Genomic DNA, 22,076 nt, shown 5'->3' with positions numbered 1-22,076 from the left:
TTCCCTCCCGGTGAGCTGTGGGGTTCCTCAGGGCAGCATTCTTGGGCCGTTACTGTTCCTTTTATACATTAACGACATGAATGCTGCCTGTAACTGCAAATTTTTCCTGTTCGCTGATGACTCGGCACTCCTGATCTCGGGAGAGGACAAGTTGCAAGTTGAGGAGGCGCTCAGCTCTGAACTCTCAAAAATCCGTACTTGGCTTACCGATAACAAACTGTCACTACACCTTGGGAAAACTGAATCCATTCTCTTTGGGACCAAACATTCCCTCAGACAGATGGAGGTAAATGATTTCAAGGTCAAAGTCGATGACACAATTATCGCTAGCAAAGAAGAGATTACCTATTTGGGTTGTATTCTCGACAAATACCTGTCGGGTGAAAGCATGGGGACAAAGGTGGTCAAAATAGTAAACCAGAGAACCAAATTTATGGGCAGAGTTTCCTCTTTTGTCAACCCACAGGCCCTCAGGACCCTCTCAGGGGCCCTGATCCAACCACATTTTGACTATGCTAGCACCTCCTGGTACTCCAACACCTCAGTGTCACTGAAGACTAAGCTTCAAACCTCCCAAAACAAACTGATTCGGCTACTCCTCGGATTGGGGCCCATGACCCACCTTTCTCCCACCCATTTTGCCAGCCTAGGCTGGCTCAGGGTGGAAGACAGGGTTAAACAACTAAAAATGGGACTGGCCTTCAAAATTGTAAACGAAAATTTGCCTGATATGCCCCCTATTCCCGCATATCTGAGTAAATACCTCCAAAAGGTTAGTGACACCCACAGTCACAATACCAGAGGGAGCGTTAACAACAATTTGGTACCACCCACCCATAAAACAAACATGGGCAAATTCTCCTTCTACAGCACTGCCACCCAGGATTGGAATGGGCTAACCCCATCCCTCAAAAAATGCAGTTCGCTGGGCTCACCATTAGTAGTACCATTTTCCCATTAGATAGCCGACCCCCCCCTGTTCTTGTACATATCCCCCCCCCCCTTTTTTTATTTCTTTTGTTGTACATAGTATTATATGTATGTATATATGTATGTATATATATATATATGTGTATAGATATATATATAGATATATAGATATATATATATTCTTACTGTTTTTTTTATTTTCTTTGTGTAATGATATTCGAACTGTGATGCCACTATATATGTCTATGAATTGAATACCAAGGCCCTCATTGGAAACAAGTCCGCAAGGACTTTTATGAACGGACCTGTTAGACAAAGTATTTTAAATGTAAATGTGTTGTTTTACATTTTTTGCCTAATAAAATATTCAATCAATTCAATCAAAAACCCCGCTGGTCTAGTAGGATCACATTCCACAAGGGATGTGTCTCTCTTACACTGTCTCCCTCTCTGCTTCCCTACTGTCTGTCTCTCGTACACTGTCTTCTTCTCAGCTTCCCTACTGTCTGTCTCTCCTACACGGTCTCCATCTCAGCTTTCCTGCGGCCTGTCTCTCCTACATGGTTTCCTTCTTAGCTGTCCTGTCTGTCTAAAACAGAGGTGGTCAACCATGTCTTTTTGATCTAGCAGTAGATCAGGATGGGCCTCTAAGTAGATCAAGGGAAAAACCCTTGATTTTTTTTGTCTGAAAAACCCAGACAAAGACATCCATTCATTTCTGTAATTCTCCGCAGATAGTCAGACTTTTTTATTACTATTAAATGAGTTATTCTTTGCATTAGCAGCCTATAATATAAGACTTAAAAGCAGACGTTACTTTCAGTGTCGACTTGGCTGGTAATTGTACAGTATAGACCCTCCAGAAAAATGCGTTTATGCGATCGCAGAATTTACCGCATAATCAGCAAAATGGCGCATAATTATGCGGGGGTAACGTTTTTTCAAAAAGGCCGCATCGCATCGCATAATATGCGCATCGCATAATATGCGATTCGCATCGCATATTTCCGCATATTTCGCAACTTTTAACATATTTCGCATTTTTCGCAACTTTTCGCATATCGCATATTTCGCATATTGCCGCATATTTCACAACTTTCCGCATATTTCGCAACTTCCCGCAATTTCACCGCATAAAATTGCAAAAAAACCCGCATATTTCGTCGCAGAATCAAGGATTTTTGCCCGCGTTTTTCTGGAGGGTCTAACAGTAGATCTATGTACATAGCGTAGTGGAAAAGATTGCCCACCCCTTGTCTAAAACTTGATATAAGATGGAGGTATAGAGGTAGGTACATGTATGAATGTATGAACATGATGTTAGGTCATCAGTAAGTAGTAAATTAACTCGATAGATTAACCATAAGCATGCTCTCTTTTACTGTACCTTACCTAAACTGCATACTACAAGCAGTTTTTGCTAATATTCCGTTATGAGGTCAAATGATATGAGAATCAGTGGCAGAAGATAATAATGTGCGTTCGTGCATGTGTGTGTACATGCGTGTGTCTTTCTGTCAGCTCCATCGCATGTGATTGGACGCTAGTGATGCAAACCTCTCCCTCTCCCCTCAGGTCCAGGACTACTCCCTGTGGTGTGGTCAGGTTTTGGGAGGCATGGCCGCTGAGGAGAGCATTAGAGACGTTACCACCGCTGACCTCCAGTTGGCGCAGCACCTCCAGCTGCGAGCGGAGATGGACGCCAGGCAGACAGCCTATGAGCAGGCCGTCGGCATGGGAGACGAACTACGGCAACTTGACAGGGAACACAAGAGCGAGGTGAGAGGAGGCGACAAGAGGAGAGGAGAGGAGAGGAGAGGAGAGGAGAGGAGAGGAGGTACTGAATGTGGGTTCTTTTAATTCTATCAGGTAACAGAGAAGCTGAGATCTCTCCACGCGGAGAGAGAAAAGTTCGAGGAGGAATGGGACAAAAAACACAGCTGGTTAGAAACCACACACCTGGAACAGGTGTTCTACAGAGACATTAACAGCATGGAGAAGATCAGCAACGCACAGCAGGTACACACCGCCCCTTGTGTGTGTGTGTGTGTGTGTGTGTGTGTGTGTGTGTGTGTGTGTGTGTGTGTGTGTGTGTGTGTGTGTGTGTGTGTGTGTGTGTGTGTGTGTGCGTGTGTCTGTGTCTGTGTGTGTGCGTGTGTATGCGCGCGTTCGTGTGCGTGCGTGTGCGTGTGCGTGTATACATTATGGTTAAAACAAGCAAAGTCCAGTGAATAATGCACTGTACCTGTGTATGAACATCTTAACAGCGTCAATTCTCAGCCGATCTCATGATAGCCTTGGATAATGCCTGTAACCATAGCACTGTTTACTACACACCACAGATGGCAGCTATAGCAGCTTTAGAAAGTGTTTTTTCTCACTTGACCAAATATGCATGAGCTTATCCATCAGGTAGTTATAAACCGACACCGACAGCAACGGCTAGAATATGCATTTTCACACTGTGGAGTACAATAAGTACTGTAGCCTACCTACAATGTTACTACGGCGCAGTACATGTACGCATGTGACAATAAATGTGTGTGTGTGTGTGTGTGTGTGTGTGTGTGTGTGTGTGTGTGTGTGTGTGTGTGTGTGTGTGTGTGTGTGTGTGTGTGTGTGTGTGTGTGTGTGTGTGTGTGTGTGTGTGTGTGTGTGTGTGTGTAGATTCAGTTACAGAGCAGTGCTTTGGGCAGTACAGTAGATGAAACGGAGGGATTGATCAAACGACATGAAGCCTTTGAGAAACTGATCAGCTCCCAGGATGACAAGGTCTGACCGCCTCAACTGCCCAACTGTTCCATAGACCTGCTGTGATGTGCCATACTGTAATACACATACATACATATATATATACTATTTATATATATATACAGTATATATATATGTATATATATATATATATATATATATATATATATATATATATATATATATATATATATATATATATATATATATATATATATATACATATATATATATAGTGTATAGAGTATCACCCATGTATAGGTCAATATACCCAAGGTTTTTCAGCGACGAATGTCCGGCGATAATTTGGTTATCACACACCCATAGTTTTATTTATTCACAAAGCGGATGAGAAAACAGAATTGCTATTTCAACATTTTGATGAATTTATACACAATGAATGGAAACGATTCTGACAATTATGCAAAAATTAGGCTAATTGTGATTATCTCAAATGATTGTGATCGGGCGATTATGTACTAATCGTGACAGGCCTGTGTGTGCCTCTGTCCAGCTGTCCTCTCTCAGAGAGCTGGCGGACAGACTGAAGAGGAAACTCAGCAGAGACAAGACGGGTCAGATCCAGGACAAGCTGCGGACCCTCCTCCAGAGGCGTGATAGGATCAGGGAGCTGTCCGTCAAACGCAGGGAAGAACTGCAACTCTCCAAACTGCTGTGTATGTTCAACCGTGATGTCGACGAGGTAACTATGAACTAGCACAGTGGTCTCAACCTTTTCAGGCTGCGACCCCCCAAAATAATCATATTTGAACTGGGGACCCCCCACCCTGACAAGCACTTGGAATTGTAGTAGTTGAGGAATTACATTTAGTTCCACAGATAAATATTGTGAAAATAGCCTCGCAAAGTGAGTTGTGAGCTTGTAGATCAGCAATTTTTTGCCTCTTTCTTATATTATTTGACGATTTGGTTGACGATGCAGTAATGGTATTTTTTCATTTCATTTATTTTCTTTTTTAGGTATTAAAAAGGTCTTAATAGTCCTGAAATTGTCACTTTACTGTCATCTGGGGACCCCCCCAAAATCGTGTGCGGACCCTCCTGGGGGTCCCGGCCCACATGTTGAGAACCACTGAACTAACCAACCAGCCAAAGAAGACCTCTTGTTTTATACTGCTCACTGACTGTCAAACAAACTCTAACCCTTACTAACCAATAATTAACTGACTAATCGATTGACTGAATAAGTCAATGGCTAGATAATACAATTGATGACTGACTAAAATTACTGGCTGGCTGCTAGCCAACAAGCCAACTAGCCAACTTAGTAACTAATAGATTAACCTATTGGTCTGTTTGTCTCTCTCTGCCTGACTGCCTTTGTCTCTGCCTGTCCGTCCATCTGTCTGTCTGACCATCTGACTCAATCCCTGCCTGTCTCTCTCTTGATCTGTCTGTTTTCAGGCTGAAGCGTGGGTGTCAGACAGGAAACAGAAGCTGTCAGAGGACAGTAAAGTTGACCTCAGTGATCTGCGCACCAAGATGAAGCTACTACAGAAACACCAGGTGTTTGAGGCTGAGATACTGGCTCACCGCGACACCATCGCCTCTGTTCTGCTGGTAAGACTGGGGGGAGGAAGGGAGAGGAGAGGACTGAAAGGGATGCAATGGATGGGACGAGTGCAGAGAAGAGGAGATGAAGAGGGAAGGGAGCTGTGGAGTGTGGAGGTGAAGAGATGAGATGATACAAGAGGAGGTTAGGGTAGAGGAGGTGACATACAGCTTTGGTTCTCAAAGTGGGGTCCCCCCCCCCGGGGTCCTTGGGGTGGGGGAGGGGGCGGAGGAGAACCACTGACATACAGGAGAGGAGAAGAGTGGAGAGGACAGGAAAGGAAACAGGACTAGAGAAGTGAAGAATACACTGCCACTGTACATTCTGGAGCAGTCTACAGTCTACTTTGATCCTGACTCCTGGCCTCATGTCGAAGTGTCCTTAGTGTCCAAGTGTCCAAGACGTTGAACCGCTAATTGCTCCTCAGTGCTGTATAATAGCTGCCCAATGCTCCTAAAATATTCCAATTATATGCAAATCTCTCCCTCCTTCTCTCTCTCTCTCTCTCTCGCTCCTTCTCTCTCTCCTTCTCTCTCTCCTTCTCTCTCTCTCTCTCTCTCTCTCTCTTCTCTCTCTCTCTCTCTCTCTCTCTCTCTCTCTCTCTCTCTCTCTCTCTCTCTCTCTCTCTCTCTCTCTCTCTCTCTCTCTGTCTCCTCCAGGCGGGTGAGGAGCTGGTCTCCCTCCATCACCCACGCTGTGAGGAGGTGCAAGGGAGCGCGGCGGCCCTGGAGAGACGGTGGGAGGAGTTGAAGGTTGCCGTGGGCGACCGCGGCAAGCTTCTAGAACACAACAGAAACTTCCTGGAGTTTCTGCAAAAGGTTGAAGAGGTGGAGACATGGATCAGACAGAAGGTAAAGCCATCGACAGATGCAGGGATAGACAGACAGACAGACAGACAGACAGACAGACAGACAGACAGACAGACAGACAGACAGACAGACATCAACTTAAGCGTTGTGTGTGTGTGTGTGTGTGTGTGTGTGTGTGTGTGTGTGTGTGTGTGTGTGTGTGTGTGTGTGTGTGTGTGTGTGTGTGTGTGTGTGTGTGTGTGTGTGTGTGTTTCAGGAGGTAATGGTGAATGTCGGAGATGTGGGGACTGATTATGAACATGGAGTCCAGCTGTTGAAGAAACTCAGTGAGTTCAGAGGAACCGCATCAGGGGTGAGACCAGAAACAACAACACAACACAACACGCGACTAACGAATACAGGTTGGCTGAGGCGCCTGTATGTTCCTCCACATGCGTTATGTCCTCCCTGTGAAACACCTCACTGCCGTGTGTATTGGAAGAGACTTGTGGTTGTCTACACCAATGGTTCTCATCCTTTTCTGGATCAGGGCTCACTTGAAAATTTGTTCAATTGCGGCCCACCCATCTGGCCACATGCGTTTATTTTAATGATCAACCAATCAATGTTGTGTTGGATCAATATACTTTAAGTTCCTGATTATCACAATGAAAACAAAATGTTCAAGGTTTTAAAGAAAACAAGCCATGATGTTTTTTTTATATTAATTTTAAATTATCAAGTGTCTTGCCAATTATTTGGGGGCCCACTTGTAATATCTTCACGGCCGACCAGTGGGCCCCGGCTCAAAGTTTGCAAATCGGTGGTCTGCACCTTCCTCAAGACCACCCAGCAGGGGGCAGCAGTGACACAGAGTACATGAAGGAATTGGCATGAAGACAAAACCGAGAGAAAAAGAAAAGAAAAGAAAAGACAAACACTAAAAACAAACAACCACAACACTATGGTGATGATGATGATGATGATGTCTCTATTATATATAAATAAAGTTTATTATTATTATTATTATTATTATAATAGGAGGTGACAGTGGATGATGCTCACATCACAGCCATCAACAGACTGGCCGGCAGACTGGAGAACACACACAACACCAATGAACTGAACACTGTCCGAAAGAGAAGACAACAGCTTAATGACAGGTCACACACACACACACACACACACACACACACACACACACACACACACACACACACACACACACACACACACACACACACACACACACACACACACACACACACACACACACACACACACACACACACACACACACACACACACACACACACACAGAGAGAAAGACATGATCTTAAAGTTTTGAGCAAATATTTTGTGCTCCTCCTCTAGGTGGAGTAAGTTCCATGGAGATTTGAGCAGTTATAAGAAGAAACTGCAGGGGGCGCTGGAAGTGCACTCCCTGATCAGAGACCTGGAAGAAGTCAGAGACAGAGCGAATGAGAAGGTCTGCCCTGAAACTGTCATTTCTAAGCTGTCTATCCATCTCTCGCTCCTATACCATATCCCTCTCAGCTGTCCTATTATGTCTCTCCTACACTAGCTGTCTCCCTCTCAGTTTTCCTACTGTCTCTCTCTCCTTTACTGTCATCCTTTCAGATTTCCTACTTTGTCTCTCTCCTAAACTTTCTCCTTCTCAACTTTCCTACTGTCTGTCTCTCCTACATTGTCTTCCCCTCAGTTTTCCTACTGCCTGTCTCTAATACACTGTCCTCCCCTCAGCTTTCCTACTGTCTGTCTCTCCTACATTGTCCCCTTCTCAGCTTTCCTACTGTCTGTCTCACCTATTCTGTTTCCTTCACAGCTTTCCTACTGTCTGTCTCTCCTACTACACTATCGATAATTTTTCAGAGGGGATTTTTCTGACCACTGAAAAATTGGTGTTGATGATCTCTCTCTCTCTCTCTCTCTCTCTCTCTCTCTCTCTCTCTCTCTCTCTCTCTCTCTCTCTCTCTCTCTCTCTCTCTCTCTGTCTGTCCCCCTCTCTCTCCCTATCCAGCTCCTGTTGTGTCAGGTAGAGGACTGTGGTTGTGACGTGGACAGTGTAGAGAACCTGATCAGACGACACGAGGAGACAGAGAGAGAGGCCGGAGTCATCCATCAAAGATCAAAGGTGAGGCCGAGCTCCACTCGATTTGTAAACCTCCCTCTCTATGTAGGTTAGACTGCCTGTGACCAGGATATGTTGTGAATGGAACAGGTTCTGGACCAACAGGCCAGTGACACACTGAAGGCTGGGACGGTCCTGTCTTCAAGACTGAGAGACAAACAGAAAGAAGTCAAAACAGCACTGAAGACACTGGACCAGGAGGTCAAACTCAGGTCTGTGCCAAGACAATGATGATGATGATGATTATAATTATTTGTGGAAGCAGTACTATAATTGATTTTGGTTGCAACTAAAATAGTGGTAGATTAGTAGCAGTGGTAGTAACAACACAGTAATAATAATAATAATACACTTTATTTGTATAGCACCTTTCATGACATGAAATGCAGCTCAAAGTACTTTACAGAGCAAGAATACAATTACAGTTACAACCAACCAGTAGTGATAATTGTAACTGTAGTAATGATAGAGATTGAAGTAGTAGTTGTAATAGTTGTAGCGATAGCATTTGTACTGGCAGTAGATGCAATCTTAGTAATAATAGCAGTAGTAGATAGTACATTCGGGTTTTATTTGAGCTGTTGAAAGTGTGCAACTAATCTATTATAGTGAGGATATTTGTCTATGTACAATTTATAATTACAATTCACATGTATCTTACTCTGTCACTATTTATTCACCAGAGGGTGTTTGCTATAGGCCAACTATGCAAAGTTGTAAACATCCATGTTGCTTTCTTTAATTGTTTGATTCCATATTACACGTTCTACGGTCAATTTTTAAAGCATTAGATGGGCTTATGGGAAATGTTGTTTTTAGGAAGGAGAGACTACAGGGAGCCCATCAGCTGCAGCTGTTTAAAGCTAACCAGCGCCTCCTCCTGGAGTGGAGTGTGAAACAGGGACGTGAGATGAAGGAGAAAGGTCTTCCTAAGTCAAGGACTGAGGCTGACAAACTGCTAGTGGAACACCAAGACTGGAAGGTAATAACAAAACATATATTAGCTCTAATCTCATGTGCGCCTTAACTTTTCATAACGTTCAAACCTTTTGAGCTTTATTTTTGTGTTCTTGCTCTCTATCACCCGAGTGACCATTTTCATTCTCTTCTTCTACTCACATGGATCCGGAGATCACGTCATCCGAAGATTTCCGCCCCCTTCCATTTAGCGTTTTCCTGAAAACAGCTGTATCTTAAGTTGACTATTTTTGCCCTGCATTTCGCGAGACATGCTATTTTTCTCGCACACTGATACGTTTGTGTTTACAAATGGTCGGACTAGCTACATTAAGATGATCATGTGAGTCTCCTATATGTAGGTTTAGGTTTCGCGATTCTGTGTTCAGCTTTCATCGTTCAGTTTTTCTATAACCTGTCTGTTTCAGACATTTCCATAGTTTTTGCAGATTAGACTTATTTTATGATATTTTGACCTTTATTAAACTACTAACCTTGTTTCTGAGTTTTTTTAAATCACTAAATACCTGCTGGTCTCTGGATTTCCTAAACTTAGTGAAGGTGTCATTCCTAATATGTATAGCCTTTACATTTTCAGCATCGATCCATGGCTCTGTTCGCGCTTTCACCCACTGATCAAAACAACTGTTTAAAACAGCACCACGCTTTATCAACATTTACAGATGTGCCTTAAAAACTCACATAGAGAGATTATTAGTAAATGGTTATCATTTAAACTTGTTTTTATTAGGGCTGGGACTTTAACTGATTAATTTAGATTAATTAATTACAGAAAATTAACGCGATTAAAAAAATTAATCGCATTTTAATCGCACTTAGTTTATGCACCACAGAACCTTTCTTACTGGACGAGTTTCGGGTGTACCGATCATACCAGTGCACCAACCAACAGCCAACACACCCCTGTGCACGCAATGGGACAAGAAGCTGATCAGACTGCTTTGATTGGCCCCGTGGATGGGACATTTAGATTTTAAAAAACTCTCTGATGGAAGCATGGATAAAAACACGGTTGTGTGCAGAACTATTTTTTGTTACTTAAACTTATGTATTCACTCATTGATTCACTCATATACCAAAATCTGTTTTAACTGAAAAGAAATTGCTTCTCAGGTCAAATATTGACCTGATATATTAAACATGCGATTAATTTAGATTAATTAATTACAAAGCCTCTAATTAATTAGATTATTTTTTTTAATCGAGTCCCAGCCCTAGTTTTTATGTGAATTATTTTCTGTGTTTGTATGTCTTGGTGTGCAGACAGAGATAGATGCTCGGGGGGAACGTATGGACTCCGTGAGGGACTTTGGGGAGTCCCTGGTTCGCTCGGGTCACAGTTTTAAGTCAGACATCCAGAAGGCTCTAACCCAACTGGACGAGGGCAGAACTGGACTGACCCGAGCCTGGACAAAACGCAAGACCACTCTGGAGCAGGCACGAGACCTGCAGGTTGGGTCAAATGGCTTATAATTCTGCAATAGAACAGTATATCTTGGTACATTATGTGATATGTTAACATGTACGTGAAGTTAGTATCATGTATGCAATATTAACATATATCTCTTCTCTTCTCTTCTCTTCTCTTCTCTTCTCTTCTCTTCTCTTCTCTTCTCTTCTCTTCTCTATAGTCATTCCTGTGTGCTGTTGAGCAGATTGAGAGCTGGTTCATTAACAGAGAAGCCCTGCTGGCCAATCAGGAGCTGGGGGTAAGAAGCTTCAACTGCTCTCATCTACCTTCGTATTCCATATCCACACTACTTTATTGACCTCCTCTCCTTTCATGTCCTCTCCTCTCCTCTCCTCTCCAGACTTCTGTATCTGAAGTGGAGCAGTTCCAGAGGCAGCAGGTTCAGTTCGAGGAGCTTCTGGAGAACCAGATCCGGCAGTTGGACCAGCTGGAGGTCCTGGCCCAGAACATGGTCCAACAGAAGCACTACGACAAAGAGAACATCACCAGCAAGACCAGTGCACTCTGTACCAGGTAGCGACACACACAAACACAACTTGACTGCTACTGACACACTGACACAACCTCGCAACTAGTTACTGACACAGAGACACAACCTGGCAACTAATTACAGACAGACAGACAGACAGACAGACAGACAGACATACCTTCCTTGTATGCTATGTACTGTAGCCTTACTGGGCTAATAAAACTAATGATTCTGAGTCTGTTTCTAAACTAATGCCATACTGTGTGTGTGTGTGTGTGTGTGTGTGTGTGTGTGTGTGTGTGTGTGTGTGTGTGTTTGCACGTGCCTTTGTGTGTGTGTGCGTGTAGGAGGGACAGACTAATGGTGCAGTGTAAATCTCGTCGGAGAGCTCTGGACGAGGCTCTGCAGCTACAACGGTTTCTGTCAAGCAGCTACGAGGTACTCTACTCTGCTCTACTGTACTCTGTTCTGTTCTACTGATAGCTAGAAAGATAGTTAGACAGCATGACAACTTATGAACAGTTTCTCTTCAACTTTCCTGTCTGATTCCTGCAGGTGTGTGTGTGGTTGATGGAGCATAGCGCTGTGGCCGTGGATGAGAGCTGGAGAGAACCGACCAACCTCCAGGCCAAACTGCTGAAACATCAGAGCTTTGAGACAGAGATACTGGCCAACAAGGACAGAGTGGACTCACTGATTAAGGTATGGTCTTCACAAGTATAGCAGTAAAATGAAAGCAGGAGTCAATAATCCAAATCAGAACAACAAATGTTGCTTGTGGCGATTGATGGCTACTGGCACAAAGGACTGGCCAAGACACCTTGAGTTGTGTGTTCTATATGCTGGTATTACATTGTGTTACATATTGTACATGCTGGTATTACATTGTGTTACATATTGTACATGCTGGTATTACATTGTGTTACATATTGTACATGCTGGTATTACATTGTGTTACATATTGTACGTGCTGGTATTACATTGTGTTACATATTGTACGTGTTGGTATTACATTGTGTTACATATTGTACGTGCTGGTATTGCATATTACACATACATGTTGCATGTTGTCTGTCACGTAGGAGGGACAGGGGCTGTTGTCCGGCGGTCATGTTTCTGCTGAGGAGAAGGTAAAGTGTAGTCTGAGAGAGCTGACCGACTGTTGGGAGACACTGTTCAACAATTGTAAGGACAAGAAAACACGACTACAGCAGGCCTATCAGGTACACAAACGCGCATGCACACACACACACACACACACGCGCACGCACGCACACACGCACGCACGCACGCACGCACGGTTTTGTTTAAGTTTCTAACAAAAAAAAAAAACATTTTAATTACATGTGACCGGATGATTACTCATTACATACATCCAATATGGCGCTGCGTTACAATGGAAGTTGCCCCTAGATTCTACTCCGTCTCTGTGATATAAACTCTGAAATACCCAAGTTATTCAGTCATCACTCTTCAGACCATTTCTTTTTCCAGGGGCTGCAGTTCCAGCGTTCACTGGATGACATGGAACAGTGGGTGGGGTCTGTGGAGAAGGAACTGGCCAGTGAAGACTGTGGAAGCGACATACCGTCTGTTAGTCGGCTGCTGAAAGCTCTGCAGGGATTAGAGGAAGAAGTTGATGGACACCGAGACAGAATACAGGTAGAGCACAAAAATGTTTTCTATTCTTCCAGCTACTGTAGGTAGGTGATTATATTCATTTGGTTTTCGATGGTTTTCATCCTAGGGTCTAATGGAGACTTCTAAGAACTTCCTGTCTGAGGGAAACTTCCTGGCTGAAGAGATCCAGAGACGAGTAACGCACACCATCAGCAAGTAAACAAAACCAACAACAATATTACAGACTACAGACTACAGACAAATTCTTTAGAAATTCTATTTTTGGTTTAATTATTATATTGGTTTATTATTATTACCGTTAGAATTTCTGGGCAGCCTGGATTTAAGTCCCATGTCTGTCCTTAACAAGCTCCAAGATGATAGATGATGATGAGATCTGCGGCTGACCTATCAACTCAACTCAAATTTTATTTATAAAGCACATAACCAAAGGTCAACGAAAATCCTATTCAAGGTCAGATTTAAAAACAGACAAAATAAAAAAAAAGAGACTTAAAACAAGAAGAATTAAAGAGGCAAAAACAAATAAGCCATTACACAACAGGAGTAAGAATAGGGCTAAAAACAGAATTACAGAGTTATAAAATAGAATAAGGGCCAGGGATTACCCAATCAAATCGTCTTTAGTAAAGATTAAAAAAGCCAAAAGAGAACTTCCTTCTAGGGAACTCTACAATATTATACAATAACTATTTCCCCAGGTACAATCGTCTGTCTGAGCCCCTGCAGAGTCGCAGGGAAACCCTGGAGGCCTGGCAGCTGCTGTTCCAGTTCTACAGAGACCTAGGGGAGGAGCTAAACTGGATGAATGACAGGCTGCAGAATACCACCAGTAAAGAACTGGGAAACAGTCTGACCACTACTCAACAGATGGTCAAAAAACACCAGGTATTGTTTTACCAACAGTAGTATTTTAGAAATAAATAAATAATTGTAGACAGCAAGTGAAGTAAGATCTAAGAACTGGAGTGATATGATCCACTTTCTTGGTGTTAGCAAGGACTCGAGCAGCAGTGTTCTCAATTAACTGCAGTTAATTTTTTTTTGTCTTGGTCTAAAGTAACTGTCACTGCAGCTGTTGTCCATGACCCTGAAGTAACTGTAGCTACTGTCCATGGTTCTGAAGTAATTCATGCTGCTGTCCATGGTCCTGAAGTAACTGTAGCTACTGTCCATGGTTCTGAAGTAATTGATGCTGCTGTCCATGGTCCTGAAGTAACTGTCACTGCAGCTGCTGTCCAGGTGGGCTGTGGCCCCTGGGGGCCACATGAGGCCACTGGTGTGGAGAGAGAGAGAGAGGGAGGGGGAGGGGGAGAGAGAGATGAGTGCAGATCAAATAATACAAATTTCATTCTGTGTTTTTCAGGCTGTAATGCAGGAGATCTCTAGCCATGCCCCATTGGTCCAGACAGTCCAGGAGGCGGGACAGAACTTGGTAGGGAACCTGCTCTCTCATGTTTACAGAACCATTTTGAATGGTCATATTTTGGCTGATAGGATAACACTAACCACTAACCAGGTTTAGAATTGCGACAGGGTGATGAATTGCTAGAGATAGTACACTATCTAATGTGAGACTTTCCCTGTGATCCGTTCTTTTTTGTGCTGTGGTTTGAATCCCAGGTGAGAGGCCGCCACTTTGCTTCCCATGAGATTAGTGACAGCCTATCAGAGCTCAGAGAGCTTTATGAAGAGCTCAAGAGAGGAACCGAGACTAGAGGAAGACTCCTACTGGAGGCCCTCAATATACACACCTTCCTAGCCGAGGTACCACTCTCTCTGTGTGTGTGTGTGTGTGTGTGTGTGTGTGTGTGTGTGTGTGTGTGTGTGTGTGTGTGTGTGTGTGTGTGTGTGTGTGTGTGTGTGTGTGTGTGTGTGTGTGTGTGTGTGTGTGAGTGTGTATCTAGCCTGTGTCTTTCCCCAGATGTGTTGTCTAAATCTACCTTGTAAGGGGAGTAAACACCCTCATTGCTCAACTGATGACCTACTTACTTACTATCTACACCCAGCTCTCTTAACGACATGAACCCTATCACCCTTATTCTTGGCATGTCATAATAGGTGAGCATTCGGCCAAAATAGCAGATCTACAATCTTACAAGGTGTCGCATTGCAATGTGTTCTGAGCTTGTATAACGGCTATTTTTGGTGAAACGTTTTGGTATAGAGGGGACAAAAGGAGGGGGCCAAGTATAGACCCCATGGGGATCCCAGTCAACAAAATGTTTAGGATTGAAGCGGTTAACCTTTCTCTCTGTATAGGCGAATCATTGAACTTGTCTGTCTGTCTACCCAGGTGTCGGAGCTGGAGTTGTGGCTGGAGGAGCAGAGGGTGTCGGTGGAGGCGAAGGACTGTGGGCGTAGTGAGGAGGCGACAGAAGGCTTGTTGAGGAGGTTAGACACTCTGGAGGTGGAGGTGGAGAGCCAGAGAGAGAGGGTGGAGAGACTCCAGGAGACCGGAGCCAAACTACAGCATCTAGACCACCCCAACAGGTAGAGTCTTAGCATTTACTTATTTGAATTACATGTTTAGAGGCCTACACAAACAATTACTCAAGGAATTTCGGTAGCGCAACAACATAATTGATGAAAAATTACAAGCCTTTTAATTTAAGGCCTGTGCATCAGCTTTTAAAATGAAGACATAACAAATACAGATGATCACAAGATATTTTATTAAGCATAAAACATTGGAAATGTGTCTTGAGACAACCAGCCATTCTATTGAAAAAATGACAAATGAATAATGATCCAATATCAAATTCATGCAGCTCCCAATTTCAATCTGTCCATGACAAATCATTTAAAATGGGGAGTTCATTGTTATTTGTTTGCCGGCTATTTCATTTGTCAACATTTGATCCAGACATCTGAAAGGTGCAGAAGTTTAAGAGCTCTACTTTGGACACCAGTGCCTTTTTTTTTTTACACTTGTCTTCCCAGAATCCTCCACAGAAATGTGATGCCTGTACTCATTGAAGCAAATGAGAAGCATAACTGTGGATGTCAGTTGATCCTAGAGTCTCTATTTCTGTTTCTTTTCCTGTCTTCCTACCTGTCTGTCTCTCAGCCACCTGGTGAGCCAGTCTCTGCCTGAGGTACTGGAGCACTATGAGACTCTCCTGCAGCTGTCTTCCTCTCGACGCGCTGCCCTGGCGGAACAGATCAGCCTATACACCTTCCAGAGAGAAGCTAAAGAACTACAAGCATGGCTGACGTCCAGGAAGAGCCTGGCAGAGTCGGAGGATTATGGGCAGGATTTGGAGGATGTGGAGGTAAACTAGAACTGGGATGAGAACCACAATGTTTTAGTCACATGACGTACAGTAATGTCACTCCAACAGTCATAATTTATGATTTATTCTTAAAACCCGTACACGCCGGGAGCGTTTATTTAGTGTGTTTAATTCACATTAATTTAAACTGCTGTTTATGTTATGAGAGAGTGCGATTATAACGAGACGATTAAGCGTTTTATTCTAAAAAAGGTCGGTTTTTCAGCACAAATTAAATCATCAGCCTGTATGAAAGAGGCATACCAAAGTAAAACTTTGATGTGAAATGATCACATTTTCGTATCGTTTATTTGCATTGTTCCTGGTGTGTAACGACTTTCAGAGTTTATAAATATCATGAATTGGATTTTAATACAGATGCAGAATATATATTCCTGCCAAACACAGGATTCAAACCTCTATAGTCTCCGCAGTGGTAGGCGGGAACTATAGCCCTGCACCACCTAATTGCCCAAGTTTATAAACTTGAACTTGAACATCCTGCATTACAGACTGACATATTAACAAGGACAGACAAGACTTTAAAACAAGTTCACATAGACACATAATAGATGTATATTTTTCTTCTTTTTTTTTCTCTCTAAATTTAGAGTAGCCAATCATTTTTTACCCCTTTTTCTCCCCAATGTAGTCGTTATGCCAATTAATAACTCACACACATTTCTGTGTTGTCACTGCTGTCGTATCCTACTGACTCACCTGCCAGTGAGGAGCCCCCACCAGGATGATGTAGAGCCTTCGTCCTACTCCTCCCGCCCAACACTCCCTACTGACAGGTGCCGCCCCAGCCCGTAGGAGTACGTGCAATGACGATATCACCCTCCCCCGAACACGGGACAATTGTGTTCCTGTAGACGCTCGACAAAAGCCGGATGCACCACGGTGGATTTTAACCCACAACCTCCGTGGTGGTGGGCAGTGACTTTACCACTGCGCCACCCGAGCGCCCCAATTGTATAGATGTATATTTTCAGTATGAACTCAACAATTATCGAAAGTTTGAGATTTGTTGCTTTTCTCTTCTATTATGTATTTTATTACTTTTATACTGTGTAAGTGAGTTCTTACTGTCCTTCATGTGTCCACAACGGCTACTGAAACAACCAAGTTTTCCGAGAAGATTTCATCACGCTGACGTGTCCTGGACCGTTAACAGTGCTAACGCAGTGTAATTCCTTTGTCTCCAGGTTCTTCAGAAGAAGCAGGAGGTGGTGGTGTGCGAGGTGCGTGGTTTAGGTCAGAGCCGCCTAGCGTCAGCGCAGCAGATGGGACGGTCTGTTCAGCAGAGACCGGAGGTCCAGAGGAAGCTGCTGGATCTCAGCTCACTGTGGGATGAGATAAACCAGACCATCAAGAGCCGACAACAGGTTAGGAGAACCCAGTGAATCCCCCAATAAGATGAACTAGCTACATACAGTACACTATTACACTACACAAGACCTACTGTACACCTAGATGTGTTTCAGTTTTGGCCTGGGAGTTAAACTATGGAAAATAGCCTTAGTTATGAGTTGAAATGTGTAGATCTCAGGGGAGATTTAAAAAAGCTTAAAGGGGCTACACCATGAATTAAAAAAAAATATATTATATATAAATATTGCCCCCTAATACGTTTTAAACAGGTTGTAAGCCTAAAAAACATCCAGATATTTTTTCTCACAATCTGACTGTCTGTCATTCCAAGCTTTTTCAGCTGCAATACCAAAACGTCCTATTGGGCAGGGGGGAGCTACTGAGCAATTCTGTCTGGCCATCGTCAATGCAAAATCAGTGCAAGTGACATCACTTGCACAGCCATTCTGAAATGGCCTGTTCAGACACGCCCATTCAGGAAATCCATGAATGACTGAATGTTAAAAAAATATATTTTTTGGGGTACAAGAGACACTGGGGAGCCCAAAAAATACTAAAAACCTAAAAAAAAAATGAAATTCATGGTGTAGCCCCTTTAACTTTAAAAAGTTGGTTGGATATGTACATTTATAATGATGATTTTCTTGTTGTAAATCCACACAAGTGTGTTTTGGTTTGTTCTAAACAAAGACCCAAAATAAACCATGCATTCATCATCATTCAGTTCTGTTAAATGTCAAATTAAAATAAAATGTTTCCTGCGTGTCAGAACCTCAGCTCAGCCAGGGAGGTTCACCAGTTCAACCATGACATGGATGAGCTGAAGAGCAGAATGACTGAGAAGGAGGCTGGCCTGGACTCTGAAGACCTGGACCATGATCTGCTCTCTGTGCAGACCCTGCTTAGACAACATGAAGCCCTGGAGGTAGGAAACACCCAGGTTAAGTAGCCCTCTATGGGCCATATGGAAATAGGAAAGATCTTGGATTATTAGGTCTATAATATAGGCCTACTAAACCAGGCCCTATAAGGAATTATGGAAATAGAATATAACAAACTACAATTACAATTTAGGCATTTAAGATGCTCTTAATCCAGACTTACAAGGTAAACACGTGTGTGTGTGTGTGTGTGTGTGTGTGTGTGTGTGTGTGTGTGTGTGTGTGTGTGTGTGTGTGTGTGTGTGTGTGTGTGTGTGTGTGTGTGTGTGTGTGTGTGTGTGTGTGTGTGTGTGTGTGTGTGTGTGTGTGTGTGTGTCCAGAGGGATCTTGCTGTGCTGTCAGAGGAGGTGTCCAGGAGCAGAGAGGAGGGCAGGGCACTGGGCAGACGGCAGCCCCAGGCCAGAGCTGCTGTGACTGGGAGGCTGGAGGAGGTGGATGCTTTGTGGGAAAACCTCCAGGACAAGGCTTCCCAGCGCCGGGAGAGACTGGGCCAGGCTGAGGCTGTACACAGATATTTGACCCGCTGGACTGAACTCATGTAGGTTCTCTTTACATATATTTAGCGGCGCTAGCCGCTCTATACCTTTAGGTATAGAGCGGATCCTGCTCTATACCTGACTTTGTCCGTGTTCACCGTCAACGTTCTGATTGGTCAGACCCGTCAACAAAGTGATTGGTCAAGCTTCACGTGACACATGGCTATAAACACATTATAAACACATATCGATGACAAAATGTATCAAAGGCGCCGCTACCTTCACACAGGGTGTGATTTTATTATATTACATTACATTACATTACATTACATTACATTATATTATTATCACACAGATTTATGTGAATGTATGGATTAATTATATTATGTTTGTGAAATACCTGTACCAGTTCAGAGCGGGCTGGTTCTGGAGAAGCGCTCATTCGGTCTACTTAACTCGACTCTGCACTCTCTTGGGTGACATCTATCGACTGACATCTGTTGTCTCTGTGTCTCAGGTCCTGGCTGAGAGAGATGCTGTCTCTGGTGAGAGGGGAGGGGCTAGGAGGGGAGGGGACAGACCTGGAGCAGCTAATCAAAAAGCACGACGAGTACCACCTGCAGATTGAGAGACAGCTACACAAATCACAGGCTGTGAAAGATGAAGGGCGTCGGCTGGTGCTGGAGGGCAACTTCATGAGCCAAGAGGTGCGATGTCTCACAAACATGCACTACTTAAAGGGATATTTCACTTTCAAACATGTTTTGGGACATTCTAATTCTACTCTGCCTTTTGTGAGCACCCCAGACAGTTTTGAAGTTGCTTGATTCAGTATTTAGATATTTGATATTCATTTTAACAGACAAGTCCCCTTCCTTTACAAACCCATTGTAACTTCAAAATCCATTTAACCATGTTAGATTCATTGAAAACACTCGTCCTTGGTTCTGGTGACTGATATTGTCCTTCTAATGCATGAGGAAACTGTGTTTTTTAAGATTTGTGGGGGGGAGGGGGTTTAAGTCGACGTTAAGATTACCCCAAACATGTTTGAAAGTGAAATATCCCCTTTAAAAGGTGTACCGCAACCAGAACTCTGGAACCAGCACTCTAAATTCTCAACTAGACTAATGCTACTTTGTCTAGTTGGTTTATCAGGTACCTAAAGAAAGTGTTCTGCCATTGACATGCATGGTATATACATTCCTGCCAAACATTTTTTCAAATATTTAAAAGAATATAAGTACCTGGACATTTAGAAAACTGATATAGTGACACAATTTTGTAAATTACAGTTGAAATTTACTGTGACCTCTCTCCCTCTTCCTCCTTCTCTTCCGCTGTAGGTGGAGGAGCGTGTGTGTGAGTTGGAGGAGTTGCAGGAGCGTGTGGAGGAGGTGTGGGGGGAGACCAGGGTGGTGTATGAGGAGGAGATGGAGATCATGATGCTGAGGAGAGAGCTGGAGCAGGCAGAGCGCTGGCTCAGCTCCTATGAGAACACACTGAAAGCTGAGGACTATGGGGTGGGTCTCTAGTCTTGTAGAGGACTACAAGACTAGGCTCACAAGTTCACAACGCCTCGCAGTGCAAGGCGTTGTGAGCTTGTAGTTCGGCTATTTTCACAATATTTATCTGTGGAACCGAGTCAAACAAAATGTAATGCCTCAACTCGTCCCCAGTTCAAAAATGATTATTTTTGGGGGTTGTCAAGCCATCGCATTGCGATGCATTGAGAGCTTGTAGATCTGCTATTTGTATCATCAGATCAGAACTAGTATGGGGGTCCCTGGCACAAAAGGTTTTCAGATGCGGCTAAGTACATAATTGATTTTGGGGTCCTTGGATCTAAAACAACACGGGGCAGGTCTTTAACTGCTGACGTCAAATTGGTTCACTGGGATTCTCTTCTAATGTTGTTCTGTTGCGGTTTCTACAGGATTCTGTGTCTGATGTTATGGAGTTGATGAAGAAGCAGGAGGACCTAGAGGCTATGATCCAAGCCCAGAATGACCGCTTTGCAGCATTACAACAGAAGATCACACAGGTAGGATACTTCCACCACAAAAGTAAAACAACACAGTCCAGTAGTGTACTTCAGAAGTCATTCGACAGTTGTTAACCGTTTCTCACCAGATACCAAATAAGTTCCTTGCATGAATGTTTTTGATATTATTTGTTATTCTGTTTTTATCCCAGCGGGAAAAGAGACTTGGTCTCCGTGGAAACAAGGAGCGCGAAGCTGCGGTGGTCCGTGTCTCCTCCCTGAAGAGGAAGCCATCAGACCCCAAGACTTCCCGTGTCACTTCCACCTCCCCCAGCGCCATAGTCCGGCGAGTCAGCAGCGGCAGGCAGACAGACAGGACAGACAGACAGCTTAGAGCAGACAGATGGGTAGACAGACCCAAAGAGAGACAAGTAGAACAGCAGGCCAGAACAGACAGACAGATGGACATAAATGCCCAAGGAGACAGACAGCTAGACAAACGGGGAGACAGACAGGTGGACTCACTCAGAACAGACAGACAAGTAAAGGGAGAGAGAGAAAGACAGGCCCCCGGGAGAGCAGAGAGACAGGTAGTTGCTACCCATCTCGTCACCTCCCCTAGTCCACCTCCTAGCCCGTCTCTCTCTGCTAACGTGGGCTCTGTCAGAGAGAGGAGGCTGAGGTGGGAGGAGGAGTCACAAGATCCTGATGTGGCAGTCTGGAGGAGTCACACTTCAACGTCCCGCCTCACTACTAAACCTACCTCCTCCCCTCCACCCTCCCCGTACTCCTCCAAACCTTCTCCTGTACCCTCCTCTTCCTCTCCCGATGAAGACGTAAGCCCTAAAGCCAAACCCCGAGTTGCTCCGAAGCCCAAAGTCTCCTTCAAAGATCAGAAGTTGACGCTTCCCTCAGATCCCGCCCCCTCTCAACCACTTAGCCAGTCAGAGAAGCTCTATGGCTCCCCGGATTCACCTCCACCAATCAGAAAGCTTGTCGCTCCCACTGCGCCTCCACCGCTACCAATCACAGAAAGCCTTTCAACTCCCCCCGAATCACCGACACCTCCAATGAGGGGACGTCTTACCAACCCACCAATCAGGAACGGGCCTGATCTTCCTGATTCTTCATCACCACCAATCACAATGCTGGATGAGGAGCTGTCCCCTGAGCCTTCCCCACCCCCTCCAGGGCTTCAGAGGAAGTTGGAGGAGATTCCAGAGGACACCACCAGTCTCTCTGATGTAAGAAACATATACAGTAGTCTTTGTTT

The 22,076-nt window shown here is 44.0% G+C and overlaps 1 protein-coding gene across 1 annotated transcript in view; it reads left to right on the top strand.

Annotated features, from left to right (window-relative positions):
- Positions 1-22,076, top strand: part of sptbn5 (spectrin, beta, non-erythrocytic 5) — a gene marked incomplete at its 5' end in the record, with an annotated part of 72,388 nt that overhangs the window by 46,320 nt on the left and 3,992 nt on the right. Inside the window, 32 exons of the mRNA XM_084044535.1 lie at positions 2,506-2,709; positions 2,800-2,949; positions 3,598-3,702; positions 4,196-4,384; positions 5,107-5,262; positions 5,914-6,105; positions 6,320-6,415; positions 7,084-7,205; positions 7,417-7,531; positions 8,084-8,197; positions 8,285-8,406; positions 9,014-9,176; positions 10,436-10,624; positions 10,804-10,881; positions 10,984-11,156; positions 11,460-11,550; positions 11,668-11,814; positions 12,195-12,335; positions 12,607-12,774; positions 12,860-12,948; positions 13,455-13,641; positions 14,120-14,188; positions 14,377-14,520; positions 15,050-15,246; positions 15,824-16,028; positions 17,237-17,416; positions 18,172-18,327; positions 18,664-18,881; positions 19,337-19,526; positions 20,166-20,342; positions 20,756-20,863; positions 21,016-22,047. Coding sequence (XP_083900661.1) covers positions 2,506-2,709; positions 2,800-2,949; positions 3,598-3,702; positions 4,196-4,384; positions 5,107-5,262; positions 5,914-6,105; positions 6,320-6,415; positions 7,084-7,205; positions 7,417-7,531; positions 8,084-8,197; positions 8,285-8,406; positions 9,014-9,176; positions 10,436-10,624; positions 10,804-10,881; positions 10,984-11,156; positions 11,460-11,550; positions 11,668-11,814; positions 12,195-12,335; positions 12,607-12,774; positions 12,860-12,948; positions 13,455-13,641; positions 14,120-14,188; positions 14,377-14,520; positions 15,050-15,246; positions 15,824-16,028; positions 17,237-17,416; positions 18,172-18,327; positions 18,664-18,881; positions 19,337-19,526; positions 20,166-20,342; positions 20,756-20,863; positions 21,016-22,047 — 5,667 coding nt within the window. The remainder of the gene's footprint in view (positions 1-2,505; positions 2,710-2,799; positions 2,950-3,597; positions 3,703-4,195; positions 4,385-5,106; positions 5,263-5,913; positions 6,106-6,319; positions 6,416-7,083; positions 7,206-7,416; positions 7,532-8,083; positions 8,198-8,284; positions 8,407-9,013; positions 9,177-10,435; positions 10,625-10,803; positions 10,882-10,983; positions 11,157-11,459; positions 11,551-11,667; positions 11,815-12,194; positions 12,336-12,606; positions 12,775-12,859; positions 12,949-13,454; positions 13,642-14,119; positions 14,189-14,376; positions 14,521-15,049; positions 15,247-15,823; positions 16,029-17,236; positions 17,417-18,171; positions 18,328-18,663; positions 18,882-19,336; positions 19,527-20,165; positions 20,343-20,755; positions 20,864-21,015; positions 22,048-22,076) is intronic.

This window comes from Gymnoscopelus microlampas (assembly GCF_963454915.1).
Source record: "Gymnoscopelus microlampas genome assembly, chromosome: 20".
Lineage (NCBI taxonomy): Eukaryota > Metazoa > Chordata > Actinopteri > Myctophiformes > Myctophidae > Gymnoscopelus > Gymnoscopelus microlampas.
Note: the sequence above shows the minus strand (reverse complement) of the source record. Positions and strands in the feature narration are given on the sequence as shown.